At 37.7% G+C, this 15,273-nt stretch overlaps 1 protein-coding gene across 4 annotated transcripts in view; it reads left to right on the plus strand.

Moving 5' to 3' along the window:
* The first annotated feature begins 444 nt into the window (after positions 1 to 444).
* ADGB (androglobin) overlaps positions 445 to 15,273 on the plus strand; it is a 115,585-nt gene continuing 100,756 nt past the window's right edge. For all 4 annotated transcript variants that reach the window (XR_008552804.1, XR_008552805.1, XM_037520537.2 and 1 more), the window contains exons 1-3: positions 445 to 573; positions 11,558 to 11,720; positions 14,024 to 14,116. Coding sequence is in view for 2 of the 4 variants with exons in the window: in XM_037520537.2 (XP_037376434.1) it covers positions 500 to 573; positions 11,558 to 11,720; positions 14,024 to 14,116 (330 nt within the window). In the remaining 2 variants the exon portion in view is untranslated. The remainder of the gene's footprint in view (positions 574 to 11,557; positions 11,721 to 14,023; positions 14,117 to 15,273) is intronic.

Genomic DNA, 15,273 nt, shown 5'->3' on the forward strand with positions numbered 1-15,273 from the left:
TGTCTCGGCCTTCCCTGCAGGATTCCTGGCGCCACTGTGTTCTAGTCCTTAGGAAAATCAGTGCATCCGCAATGTCTCCTTATTATTGGAGGAACTAGTTGAGCAGAGAGGTGGAGAGAGAGGACCTAGCAGAATAGCCATCTTTAAAAAGCTGAAAATCCCAAAGAGCGCGGCTCTGTTGTGGTTTGGAAGGGCAACTTCTGACCAAAGAACTCCAGTTTATCGGCCCTGCCCCTGACTCCTACTGGAAAATCCATGCACGTGGGCACCCTGGTTTCAGACACCACCCGCCTTGCACAGACCGCATCCACCCCCTGGATGCACAGACCGCCCTCGGGGTGCTCGCGTCCCCAGCGCAGCTCTGCGGCCCGGGCGGAGGCTCCAGGACACGGACACCTGGGGCGCGAGGCGGCCGTTGCCTGGCAACAGCAGACGCGGCTCCGGGGTCTCGGAGCGGGTTCTCGGCTCGGAGCAGAGCTCCGCCTGGGTGGTCTTTGCCATGACTACCAAACAAACTAAAAGGAAAGAGGTGCACCGCATCAACTCCGCTCATGGCCCGGAAAAAGCTAAAGAGTAAGGAACCTTATTTCGTCCTTACCTATCCCTTTGGCCTTGTTTGGCCACGTGACTGCTGCCCTGTAGCAAACTCTGGAGGGCAGGGGATTCCCTGATCTGGCAACTCCTCTCTTTCCCTGGGGCCCAGACCTTTCCCTGGGGCCCAGACCTTTCCCTGGGGCCCAGACCTGGAGAGTCCTGCTCCTGGTCTCCCCCATGCTTGCTGGTCCTGTCTTACCTAGACCCAAATTCCTTCCAGAGCACCTGGGCTTCCTGCCTCAGTTGTTGGGCTGCAAATCTGCTTTCCCCCCCTTAACCTCTAGCAGCCCCCCTTTTCCCTTCTCCTCTTCACTTACAACTTTTACCACTTGCTTACCAAGAGGCCTCGCTCAGAGGACTTCCCCTGGGGCCTCAACACCTGACCTAGCCAGGGAGGGAAGGAGGTAGTTCCTAGTATGGTGATTCCAACAAGGAAAGATCTTTAATCAGATGCTATCAGACACTAAATGATTTTCAAAATGTTAAAATGATATAAATATGCAGTTCTTGTTACTGATCCTTCCATCAAGAAAGCATGCACGGACTCTCTTATGCTGCTCTGACCTGGGTTGTTGCTTGTTGTGTCTGCATGTAGCGCCCAATGACCACCACTGTTTTGTTTCTCTCTAGAAATACCCAGTAATTAGTAGACAGAATTTGGGTTATTATTTGATTTTATAAAATTTCCAGAACTTACTCCAGTTTCGAGAGAGGGCCAGCTGCCAAACCTGCTTTCTTAGGATCAGCTGCATTTTTCCCTCCATACCTGTAGGGAATGGCCAGTAAATTACTTTCCATAAAATTCTCATACATTCTATGCCTGCTTCTTCATTTCCTTCCTTGCCTCAAGAATCTCTCATTGGACTTCTGTTCACTGATCTCTAGTGTTTAAACCTTTCCTTTCTATGGACTCTTTTCCAAGACTCATTACCATGTCTTCCATTCTATAGCTCCTAATTGTGCCCTCTCTCAGAAGCAGGCTTCCTGATAATCTGTTCATTTTATTAACTTACATTTCTGATCCTATGTTGCATATCTAAGTGATCACTCTCCTGCTGCATCCCTATGTAAGTCGTGCCATGTCAGCATTTTCTAGTGGCTTCCATTTTCAAAGATCCAAGTCCTACAGGGCCCTGCAAGTTTGGGTTCCTTATTACTCTCTGCTTCCCCCAGGTCACACACCAGCTCTTCCCCACTACTTGGAATGATAGCTAGGCCTTACCCTGCTTCAGGGCCTTTGCACTTGCTGTTTCTGCTGATAGAAAGCTCTTTCCTTCTTATTTCCATATGGTTTGCTCCCTCATCTGCTTTAGGTATTTATCACATGCCATTTTCCACATCAGCTTCTTTAGCTGTTTTAAAATTGCAGCCTCCACTTTTTCTCCCAAAACCATAATACTCCCTTCGCTGCTTTATTTTTCTTTATTATTTTTGCTCATTTAACATACTGCATTTTCATTTTTAAGTATGTTAATTCATGTTTTCCATGTAGTAGAATTTAACTCCTATGAAGGCAGGGATTTTTTTTTTCTATCTTATATGCTATTGAATCTTTAGTACTTAGAATAATTCCTGGGTCTTATATAAGAGACACTCAAAAATGTTTACTTAATTAGTGAATAAATCAGTGATTAAATTAGATATTATAACAGGATCACAAAATAATTTTTAAATACATCAGAACAATTAATAACTTGGTCAATGATGATTATAATGTATGGTGAAGGTTTGCAATTCATAGTGACTTTGGAGGAAATCTTTGGCTTTAAAGAGTTTATAGCTTGAAAGAGATGATATTGTTAACTTCTCCAAAGAAACTGATCCAATCAGTTGCCATAAAACACAGTGGTCTGCTCCTGTGATGTTTGTATCACAAGGGAAAGGTAAGGTCCTGCTGATAAGATGCTAGGTCTTCCTTTACTGGGGCTTCCCGCTTCTCTTTGAGTTAATGTTACTTCTAACATATTTATTTTTTCCAGAAATATCTGAGTTGTATTACATTAATAAAAAATGTCATATATTTATGAAAATACAAACATGGCAAATAATTATATACCAAATCTAGCTTTGTTAGAAACTATTGAGTATCAAATGTCAAATTATTAGATTTTGTTGCAGCATTTGGTGATGGAGCATTAAGTTCATTACCTATGAAATGAAAGCTAACCATAGGTACTGGGCAAATCAGATATAACAGACAATGTAACAGTCTGGGGTCTAGGGATCAAGTCTAACAAGGCTCCAGGGTAATTGTCCCTTAAAATTTACTGGGGACAATTAAAGGAAGTTTTTTTTTTTTTTTAAAGACTTATTTATGTATGTTTACAAGAGATTTTTGTATGCATACAAGAGATGCAGGGGGTGAGAGGATCCACCAGAGACAGAGTGGGGAACAGAACAGGCAGACTGACTGAAATACACTCCTGAGGGTAGCAGCTGGCGAGTCAGGAGAGGTCTGCTGCGCCATGTGGGTTGCTGCCTGGGATCGAACTTGCGCTGCAGAGGCTGTGGACTGCTTCATAGTGTGGTGCTTAACCCCTTGCACGACCAAGGAGGCCCCAATTTGAGTAAATTTTAAGATAACTTTTTTTTTTTTAAAGATTTATTTATTTATTTATACAAGCACTGGGTACATTCAGAAGCGTGGGAGGGTGAGAGAATTCACTAGAGCCAGAGTGGGGAGCAGAACAGGCAGAAGGACCGAAGTACACTGCTGAGGGGAGCAGCGGGCGGCAGGAGAGGTCTGCGCGCCATGTGGGACCCTCCTCTGGTGGCCGGGGAGCAGCCGGGGATCGAACCGGCGCTGCAGAGGCTGCGGGCAGCTTCGCAACCCAGCGCTCAACAGCTGCGCCACCGGGGAGGCCCTTAAGATAACTTTTTACCATACCTGGAGGCTATGTATCTGGTAGTAAATGCACCAAACTCAAACATGGGCTTAGATGTAGAAAGGAGAGAAAAGTCTTCACAGTCCTAAAAATGACCACCTTGGAGACTCTTGATTCTCTGGGATGGTAACCTATAGTCTATCTCTTTTACTCCCTAAAATTACATGTTGCTTGAGGGAGAAGACCACATTTGGCTTTTGCTTAGCTTGGTGGCTAACACATATAAACATTTGCCATTTGCTTATTAAATGAACTTATCTTTTAGTTACTTAGCTTAGTTTTCATGCCTTCTGAATTTAATTGAAGCCCATTTCTCCCTTCCTTTCTGATCTGATGCTCTGTTGGCAAAGTTCAAAACCTGATATATTACAGCTGATGAAGCAGAATCATCTGTTTCTAGTCATGACCAAATTAATGGGTAAATATGACTGAGAAACATTATGCTAATTAACTGAGCTGTTGGCTTTTACATTACGCTGTTCATATTTTATCTATACATTTGTTCAGTGTTAGTCAGAATGAAATTTCTCTTCTAGGGTTCGTTCTTGCACCAATATTTTTGTGATACGGAACAAGTAATTTTTCTATTTTTGTAATTGCTTTCTCTTTTTTCAGTGCAGGACCATTTAATTAAAATCACTAATTTTAGCATAGAAACTGAGTCTTGTTGACCTTTGCAATCACCCAAACACAATGAATTGAAAAAAAAATAAATGTTGAACTCTAAAACTTAAGTGCCAAATTAAATAATTTTAATCAAACCAGGAGAAAAAGAATTCAACACAACAGCCAAGGTTTCACTTTCTTTTAATTTTTAAATTTTTTTGAGATTGCATTTTATTTTCTTACATATGTGATATATCTGAAGAGCCCAACTTAGGATGCCCCTAACCCAGATTAAGTCAATTGTGTAATTCTAATTATATTTGATTCCTTCAGAGTATTAACTACCACTACTCAAGAAGGCATGCTGATTACACACTGCATAAATAAATTGCCTCCCACTATGAATAAAATCATGTCCTTATACTGAACAGCATGCCTGAAAAAAGCAATGCCAAATTTCAGATCCTCATTTTACTGGTTTTAACCTCCCTACAGTGAAAATAATCTAATTAGAGCATCTATAGGACTCTCTCCGAATGTGTCTATATCAGACTCTGCTCTTGTTTTGTTTTGTTTTGGTTTGGTTTACTTAAAAGTTTGTATTGACTTAACCAGCTGTTTTCAGCTCTTGTATATTGTTTATTTTATTATGTAATCGTGCTACTTAAGAATCGAAAAAAATAACTGCCTCATCTTTGCGAAGTATGTAATTCTTAAGTGGCTTTAAGTTTTAAAGTATCATTAGTTTTTATTAGTAATTGCATTATGAAATATATTTTTAATACACTTCCATACTGTTTTCATTATCTATAAGGGCAATTTGACTTGTTCCATTCCAAAATATGCAGGCTGTTTAATTTATCACAAATGCGCAGGAAACATGGAGGTTGTAGACAAAATGTGTTTTACTGTATATGACTGAGCAATTAAATATATCATAGAAACTAGATTTCATTGAACTATGTATTATGAGTTTAGGAACAGCTATTGCTATGACAAAACGATGTTTCTAATTTCCTTAATTTGTCTTTTAAAATCCCCATGTTTATTTTATTTTCTTCTTTTCTGTGTTTGTTTTTTATCTTTTATCATATTTTGGATTAATTTTTTTAACTTCTGTTTATTCCTTTTATTTGCTTTTAGTTATATATCATTTTGTTCTATTGGTGACTTTATAGTTGACAGTATGCAACTTTAACATACACCCTACCATTTTGAGATTAAATCAGCTCACAGCAATATACAAATATTACAATAGTGTACACATTCATTCCCACCTTTAAGCTACAGCTTTCAGGTAGTGGTTAAGCCTCAGCATTATCATCGCGAGGGCTTGAGTTTGATCCTGGTCAGGGAGCTACCCACATGGCACAGCAGACCTCTTCTGTCTTACCTGCTGCTCACCTTACCAATGTATTTCAGTAAATTCACATGTTCTGCTCTCCACTCTGCCTCTGGTGAATCCTCTAACCCCCCCTGTACCTCTGGCTATACCCCAGTTCTCCTGTGCAAAAATTAAAAAGCAAAACAATGTCTTTTTAAAAAAAAGTTACTGCTTTCATACATTGACATTTCTATGTTACTAACCCTTTACTACATCATTTATCTTTGTAAACAGTTAATTATATTACAAATATTTTTAAACAGAAATTTAGTCTTTTAGTTACTACTTCTGATTCTCATTGTTTTGTATAGTTTGTATTTCCATGTGATATCATTTTTTCTTTTGCCTAAAAGACATTGTTTTATTTTTTTATTGTGGTGAAGATTTTCTGCTAATGAATCTTTTCAGCTTATACTGTAAGAATAAAAGTGTGTATATAACTCTCATTTGTTAAAGATATTTTCACTTGGTGTGTAGCATTCTAATGACAGATTTTTTGTTTTAGTCCTTTAAAGGGGTTGTTGATTTATTGGCATTACTTTAAATGAAAGCTTCATTTTCCTTTTATTTGTTCCTCCGCATATAAATTTTATTACCACCCCCATCCCCAACCCCAATACACTAAGATTTTCTTTTTACAACTGCTTTTGACTCATTTGCTTATGTTGTAACTTGGCATGATTTTAAAGATGTTCCTTGAGTTTGGGGATCCTTGAAATTCTTGAATCTGTGGGTTTGAAAATACATTAAAGTTCTTTAAAATGTGACCATTATTTCTCTGACTGGTTTCCTGTCTCCTAATAGCGCTTAAATTAGACTACTGGAAGTTATCTCAATGTTCTCTGATGCTCCTCATTTTCATTTTTTTAATATTTCATTTTGGGTCAAGCTATTGTTATGTCTTCAAATTCATTAATTTTCTATATCTAATCTACCAATTTTCTATATCTAATCTACCATTAATATCCTTGTGTATTTTGTTCTCAGACATTTTAGTTGTTATTGTAGGCATTTAAGTCACCTTTTTAAAAAATCTTGTGCATGAGAAAGTATCCCAGGCCTGAGAAGAAAGTGTACTTAATGATTGGAAGACTCATACAGGCTCAGGACTAGTCCTATTCTTTCCAGTTCGTAAACCAAAGCTAGCAGATGGAAAGAAATAACAAAGATTAGAACAGAAATTAACAATATAGTGGAAAAACAATAGAGGAAATTAATGGACCTGAAATTTGGTTCTTTGTAAAGATCAGCAAGTTGACAAAAGTTTAGCTAAATGAGAGAGATGTAAATTACTAAAATCAGAAAAGAGTGAGGAGATTACTACCAGTTTCACACAAATGAAAAGAATGAAATGTCCAGATCCGAGGAAAATTATATTCTATCAGGTATTCACAGTCATAGGCTCTGTGTTCGTTTTTAAGTTGTGCAACAGCTTGAGTGTTTCTCATGCTTTCTATTTTAAACTAGTGGTCCATTATGAGTAAGTGTCCCTGTAGAACAGGCAAAGTCAGCGCTGTAAGAACTGAAGTTCAAGTTCCCCAGTGAGGCACTCCCTGCGGTGCTACCTGTGTCCCTGTGTTTCCTTCCACCTGATTACCTCCCCCTCCCATCTATACCAATACACTGAAGAGTTCATGTTTTCTGCCCCGAGTCTGCTATGTTTTGCCTGACATTGTCTTCCATATAGTCCTTTCTTCTTGGTGATGCCCTTTCACCTTTTTCAAACTGGAAAAAAATCTATTGATAGGTTCCCTTCAAGACAGCTCAGATTTCTCCTAGTTGCTTCACTTTGGGCAAAATGTCCCCCTTTGACCACGTGTGAATAGTTCTTTCTATACAGATACCAAATTATATCGAAAGTTTCTGTTGCATTCTAAAATAAACTCAAGTGCAGAGATCTGTATTCTGAGCCTGCAACCCCATCATCTGGCACAGGGCTTGTCACTGAGCAGGTGTTCAGTACATGTTAGTTAAAAATAAGTGAACTGTTGACTGCATGAGATTCCTTTGTCATTCTGAAGTGGTGTTTTTCTAAAATTCTTTAGTTTCCAGATATATTGGTTAATTTGACTCTAATTAACGGAATTCCACTCACTAATTTCCCTTCCAGTCAAGCCAGAGTTTCCGGTGAGTTGTTTCTAGTGTCAAACCCATTCCTCCTGTTCTCTCGTGTTTTGGAAGTCTTGTATTGGATTTCTCAGACCATCCTCGCAATGGACTCACAGTATGTGGAGCACCCCCACCCCACCCCACTCCATTCTATATTTTGAAATTCTCATCCTAGTGTGGTGGTACTGAGAGCTGGGGCTTTGAGGAGGTTGTGAGGTCATGAGCATAGAGCCCTCGTGAGTGGGATTAGTGCCCTATATTATGAGAGGAAGCCAGGGAGCCAGACAGTTCTCTTTCCACCCAGTGAGGACACCAGGAGAAATCGGCCATCGGCAGCCCAGAAGTGGGCCCTCACCAGAACCTGTCCAGGCAGGTACCATGATGTCAGATTTTCAGAACTGTGAGAAATATGTTTCTATTGCTTATCAGTTACCTACGCTATTAACTTTGCCACAACAGCTTGAACTAAGACAATATTAACTTTTAAAAATACGTATTTATCTTTAAATACTTTCAAAGTCTAGAATTACTCAATATTATTCCTAAAGAAAAAACACTGTGACCCTCAGAATTCTTTTTCTCATCTTTTATTTTTGACAATGCTTTTATTTTTCTTACTTACAGAATATAGTTTTTAAGATTTTACCAAAATTGGGCCTCTCTGCTAGCCTGGGAATTAGTCTCAGCACTATCACCACTGAGGCTTGAGTTCAATCCCTGGCTGGGGAGCTGACCCACATGGTACAGAAGACTTCTCCTGTCTGGTCCCGCTGCTCCCCTAAGCAGTGTGTTTCAGTCAGTCTGCCTGTTCTGCTCCCCACTCTGTCTCTGGTGAATTCTCTCACACACCCACACCTCTGGCCAGGTCCTCTATACAAAAATAATTTTTTTAAAAAATTAAAAAAAAAAACCAAGATTTTCCACAGTTGTCTCATTTGTTTAGAATTGCTATTTGTATCCTACATTTTCATTCCTGAGATAAATTCTTCAATAATTTCTTTTTCTTTTCTTTTTTTTAAAGAAGCTATGATGGTAAACTCAGTTTTTAAATGCTTTTATAAATGTAATGTTTCCATTTCACTTTTGAAATAAGAGTTTAATTAGGGTCTTGATTTGAAGATTGGAGGATTTTTATTTTCCTCAGCAAGTCAGTTGCTCATTCCCGCAGCCTCTTTCTGTTCTTCTGAAATTTATAGGGAAAATTCAACTTTTTTTCCCAAAATAGACATATAAAGGTTTAAGCTTGGATAACCATGTTCAAGTCCAATTCCATTATTCCAGGCCATGTACATCACCACAAATTCTTTCTGTAATTACACTGACATTTTTCAGTGCCTCTTAGCAATGGTCAGTTCATCTCAATATATGTATATTTTGAATATGTACATATAAATATATTTTATATTTATTTCTTTATATAATCATCTTAGCATCATTGTATTTGTCGTTTACTTGATATGTACCATCCTCATATCAAACTATTCTGTCTGACTTGATCTGTCAATAATTTGCTTTCTTTATGCTTCCTCTCTCTCCCCCAGGAGCACCTTCATCATATCTATTTCTGGAGATAAATGTCTTGCTTGGCTATTTGAAAATTTTCCTCCCTCCAAATATCATTGTTCTTTGGAATATCACTTGGCATTTGGAATATACAGATTTTATAATATAAACATTGCCCAATGGCTTTAAATATTTACAAAATAATGAATTGCCACAAACTGAGATTGCACACATGTTTCTAGCTTCTCCTAAAAGGATCAGAGGCACTCACCTATCTGAGTAATATATTTGGACACACCATATGGGAAGAGAACATTGAACATATACTTAGAGATTGTTTATCGTTGAACTCTTTTATACAACCTCCAATTTGGAATGAATTGAATAATTAACTAGTACCTAGGTTTGTGAACTAAATTGTAAACTAGAACCTGTTATGTGAATTGAGTAACTCTGAAAGTACCCCTGATATTTCAATGTGGCAATTTTGGTTTCTTTGCATGTTTGAAATTTCCAAAATTTCACAACATCTGTCTCCTGGTAGTTGCAGTTTCCAGATCTTTAAAAGTCCTGGGTTACTTTTGTATTTATTTATTTATTTTAAAGATTTATTTATTTATACAAGAACTGGGGTACAGGCCAGTGGCGTGGGAGGGTGAGAGAATTCACTAGAGACAGAGCAGGGAGCAGAACAGGCAGATGACCGAAAACACTGCTGAGGGGAGCAGCAGGCGAGACAGGAGAGGTCTACCGCGCCATGTGGGTTTCTCCCTGGATGGTTGGGAATCGAACCCTAGCTGCAGAGGCTGCAGACAGCTTCACAGGGTGACGCTTAACCCACTGTGCCACCAGAGAGGCCCACTTTTATATTTAAAGATGATCTTGGTTTAAGAATTGATGACACTTGGAATAATGGTCTTAGACCATTTAAAGAATGCCAGCTATGCTAGGGTAGGCGCACATGTGAACATGCTGTGCGGAGAGTTTCAAAAATCCCATTTGAAAAGTCTGCAGTGTGTTTGACACTGGAGAGTGTTGGGCATCATTTATGTTGTGTGTAGCACTATAGGTAAGTCACTGGGCTGGTAGAAGATACTTCTAATGAGAGTCTTTTCAAGTAATCGTCAATATAGAGGGCAATATAGTTGATGTGCCGCAAGGAAAGTATAGTTAGTGATAAAGCTAGTGATAAAGTTTATATATTTATAAGCTAGTGATAAAGCTTCACAGCTTAAGGAAGGAGCTGAACATTTCCTTGCACTTGACAGAATGAAAAGGAAAGCAAAACATGATCTCGTAGGGTTCTTATTTTATGAAATTAGATTTTCCTTTTACAAAATTAGTTTTTAAGATTTTGAATTTCCAGAATGAGGGTTGTTTTTTTTTTTTCATCATTTTGATGTCTATTACTATTGTGGAAATGTGACCTTGTCCCCCTAAAATCTGTTCTAATTATTCGTGTCTCTTGTGTTTTCTTACATAACTTAGGAACACTCCTTTGTAATTCTTGGACTTTCTTTTCCAGCACGATGATGGTAGATTAAGATTTTAAAAGTGCCTCTAATGTCTATGTAGATAAGTAAAAATCTTCAGGATCCAAAAATGAAAATAGTAAATGAAGGTTAGAGTGCTGGGCCTCTAATGCTTCCCTAGAGAAGGCTTTTCGGTCTTATGAAATTAGAATCTTTTGTTTTAACATATAAAGGATAAGGTCTTAAGACTAGATAAGGAAAGGAAGTGTTGCCACTTTAGATACAGCTGTGGCTTTCCAAAGTTTAATTCTCTTTTCAAAATTGAATGAGAAAATGTGGAGAAAGTTGAAGAGAAAACTTGCTTTTCTCTGGTGTCTGCCTAAATAAAAAGAATCCCGATTCTGATGCTGAACCTTTTTTTCAAATCCTGGAATGACTGTATTGAAAGCTCAGTTTTTTTTTTAAATTTAAATTTTATTTTTATATTCCCCATACAATTGAAACCCCCTTATTTTGACCCCAATCCCTCCTTTCCCCGCTCCCACCCCCCATAGGTGTCTCTGGTTCATAGTTGTTGATTTTGTTTTTGTTTTTTTTTTATAAGTATTTTTTTTTAAGATTTATTTATTTATTTATACAAGCACTGGGTACAGTCAGAAGTGCGGGAGGTGAGAGAATTCACCAGAGCCAGAGCGGGGAGCAGAGCAGGCAGAAGGACCAAAGCACACTGCTGAGGGGAGCAGCAGGCGGCAGGAGAGGTCTGTGAGCCATGTGGGACCCTTGCTGGTGGCTGGGGATCGAACCGGCACTGCAGAGGCTGCAGGCAGCTTCGCAACCCAGCACTCAACCACTGCGCCACCGGGGAGGCCCTGTTTGTTGATTTTGATTTTTTACTTTGAAAGCTCAATTTAACATGACTTTTGAACTTAATGTCATGCAATCAATCTGATATTTTATCTCAGGGATTTAAATTATAATTAACCCACCACTTCCTCTGTCTTCAGTCTTTACACTTTTGGCGGTAACGTCCAATCGAGTTCTGCTGAACAGAAGAAGGGCAAATTCCCAATCTGGCCAGAGTGGAATGAAGCAGACATAAATGCAGAAAAGTGGGACGCAGGCAAAAGTGGAAAAGAAAAGGACAAAAGTGGAAAAAGCCCTGTATTTGTAAGTAGATTTGAAAGTGACTAGATTTTATTTTGGTTGGTAGTTTTATAATGGAATAGTATTTGTTACCTGTGAGCCTGCCTACTCTTCCCCATACTCTTCATTCAAAAAAGAATTTGTGTCTACGTGCACCTGACCTCCTCCCTCCTGCCTTGTCTTTCAAGCTCCAGTCCTGAGCTTTGGTGAATCACGCTTGGGTAAATGAAAGTGGTCATAATTGAAGAAAAGGGAAATTGACAGAACAGGTTATTATGAGGATTTTAAACAGACTTGCGTACCAGACATTTACAGATGGTGATTTTGAAAATGAGAGAATTCAACATTGGATTGTTATTGGAGATAATAGGAAAGAAGATTTTTAAAAAGAGATGTTTCTGTAAGATAAGATTAGAATCCCTCTTGATATTCCCCTCCCTGAGATGTGTGGGTAGAGATCTCAGTTACTCTTTGTTTACCTGAGGCCATTTAGACATCATATGTCCTCAAGATTGGACCTGCCAATGGGCTTCCCACATCTCACATTTTTTCAGTTATATTATTTTAGGTTCTTTTGCCAATTTAAAAATGTTTGCTCTGTTTCTGAAGACTTATTTGTGGACACTCTGGGTATTGGTTGCATTCTAGATGTGACCTCTTTAGTACAGCAATTCATTTAACAGAAATGTTTATAGAACGTAATAGAATTTTCAAAATGCAAACAAAACTGTTGAAAAGGCGAAGTTGAACTCTGGTGTCTTAGTTTGCATAGAGAAGTCTGCAATGTACTTATTAACATTTGCATTTTGAAACATTGCTTTTGTGAAATTCAGGATCACAAACTCTGTGATTCATATCAGTAATTTGTTTACAAAAGATATTCAATAAATATGAATAGCTGCTAACTCTTAGTACTTGAACAATTTCAAGTTAAAATGTGTGAGGGAATGCATTCTTTGTACTGTGTTGAGGGTGATTATGGAACTTTTACATACAAAGGGTTTTTTAAATTCAAATGGAAAGGGTCACATTTCTACATATTTTTATCAGTAATTCAAAACTTACGGGACTGTGTGACTTTGCTTCAGGAAGATAGATTGTGCTTATCCTCAGCTGAGCAGTTGAACCTTGCGAAAGATCTAGAGATGAGTCACTCCAAAGTCTGAAGATACAAAGGAGCAGGGAAGAATGTATGTGTTTGATCAAAATAGGATATAATGTTCTTTAGAGACTCGAGCTTGCAAATATACCTTTGTCAGTCCCTGTGACAAGACTGTGTAGACTTTTTCACTCAAGTGAAATTTAGTCCCCCCTCCATACAGATATTTTATACTCTTCAAGCATTTTATTTGTACTCCTGACAATTTTTCTGTTTTTTTTTTTTTTTTTTATAAGGATCTTTTCTCTCTTCTCCCTTCTGAGTAGCGAGAGCCTTTACATAGTAGCCACCTGATGACTTTCTAGTTTGCTATACTGCTAGCATCATTTCAGAGTAGAAATTTGGATATCATTATTTTCTCCAGACCTCATTAATTAACCCATACCATGGGTTCAAAAATTAATGAATGTATTATATCTTTGGGAACTTATCCCAGAGAAATGGAAATTTATGAAGACACAAATAAATATTTTAACAACTTTATTAGTAATAGTGCCAACCTGGAAACAACCGAGATGTCTTTCAGTGGGTGGATGAAGTAGTGACAGCTGGGGCTGGGGTGGGGTGGGGTGTTATTGCCGTTATAAAGGGCTCAGGAAGGATGCTCATGCTGATGGAGTGCCTGTGTCTTGATTATGTGATTGTCCTATAGTTTTGGAAGATGTTAAAGAAGGTGGCCAAACAGAACACAGAAACTCAGTATTATTTCATACAAAGGCAGTAATTATCTTAAAATAACAAGTTTAATTGAAACAGGAACAGTCAGATTAAAGGTATAAATTTTCCTTACACATAATCCTGGTTATGACTCTAATAATTGAAAATTAAGGATTTTCCTGTCTTCTCTACTCAGATAAAACAGTTTCATTTCAGTCAAAAATCTGGCCACCTTGGGCCCATGCGAAATTGTTTTCCTACCATACCTAATTCACATACCGAGGCACCTGATGCAGATTGCTTCCTCTGCAATCAAAACACACCTCAAAAATCAAAATTTAATTAATTAAATATAATTTTAATGTCAGTGTTCTCCGAGTACTCCATGAACTAGCTCTGACAACAAACACAAATTGCTTTACCAATGCTCTACTTATTGATTAATTTTAATTAGTACTGAGTTATTTTTATTTCTACAAAAAATATATATCTATATATACTTTCTATATAGCATGTGTTTGAAGACCCTGAAGGAAAGATTGAATTACCACCATCACTGAAAGTTTATTCCTGGAAACGTCCCCAGGAATTTCTATTTAATCGGGTAAGAAATATTTTTACTATTGAACAAAATATACATTAACAATGGGATGGAATGTCCTAGATATGAAAATTTGCTTTTTTAAAGCAATGTAGGGTAATTTTTCCTCTGAGGTATTCAGTAAAAATAAGTAACTATGTTTGGGGGCATTTAAATTAGAAATAAATGTTTATCAGTGTATTTGACTATTTCTTGCACTGGATTTCAAGAGAATTTTGAAATTTACTTTAGAAGCTTGAGTTTTCTCCTCTCCCTGTGAAAAATTACTCCTTAATATCTGACAGACTTTCTTCTGCTTCCTAGGAGGAAATTACGTAATGTGAAGGTCCTTTTAGTGTTAATTCACATTAATTTTCCAGCTCAAGAGGTTTGCATGGGGATCTATCTATTTCAGAGATTCATGAAACATTTTCAAAGGACCCCATTTCTAAGGACTTTAATTTCTGGACCCTACACCCAGCCATGTGAATCTCATTGACTAGGATGGTGCCCGAAAACCTTCATTTTAGATGGTTTTTATGTACATTTAAACTTTAGACCCACTGGTGCATCTTCCTAATAACTGTGATAGTCTGAATATATTTGGTGTTTCCCAGGGTTTAATTATCACTAATGCCTTTTTATCCTTCGTGAATCTCTTACTATTTTGACTTAATACATAAAAACCTGCAGGCGAAATTAGTTACTTAGTGCTAGTCAAATGGTTGTGATGCACTTGATCCTTTCATTTGTGTGGAGTCCATTGAATTTGTTTCTACACAGTGATTTTATTCCTTAAAGGTTTAGCTTTCATAAACACTGCTACTAATGCTAGAAAATACAGTTTATCCACCATATTTTCCAATTTCTGTTACTATTTGGAAAAATCAAATAATCCTAAATTCAAAAATACTTATTAAAATGAGAAAATAAGAAGGTACATCTCTGTCCATAGGGGTAGTTGTTGAATATCATTTGTAAGACTTTATAAATCTTTGTTTAAGACTTTTTTAAGAAAAGGCGTGAACCATGCATTTAAATTACATATATAATGTTAGGTAGCCTTGACATGAAGAATGTAAATTCTGCAAAGTTAATATAACATAATATTAGTGTAATGTAATAATATTCAGGCTCTGTTCAATGTCAGTGCAGAGATTGCATGCTGTGCAGGTAAAGGA

Source organism: Talpa occidentalis, unplaced genomic scaffold (genome assembly GCF_014898055.3).
Source record: "Talpa occidentalis isolate TD23 unplaced genomic scaffold, MPIMG_talOcc4v2.1 talOcc4.2, whole genome shotgun sequence".
Lineage (NCBI taxonomy): Eukaryota > Metazoa > Chordata > Mammalia > Eulipotyphla > Talpidae > Talpa > Talpa occidentalis.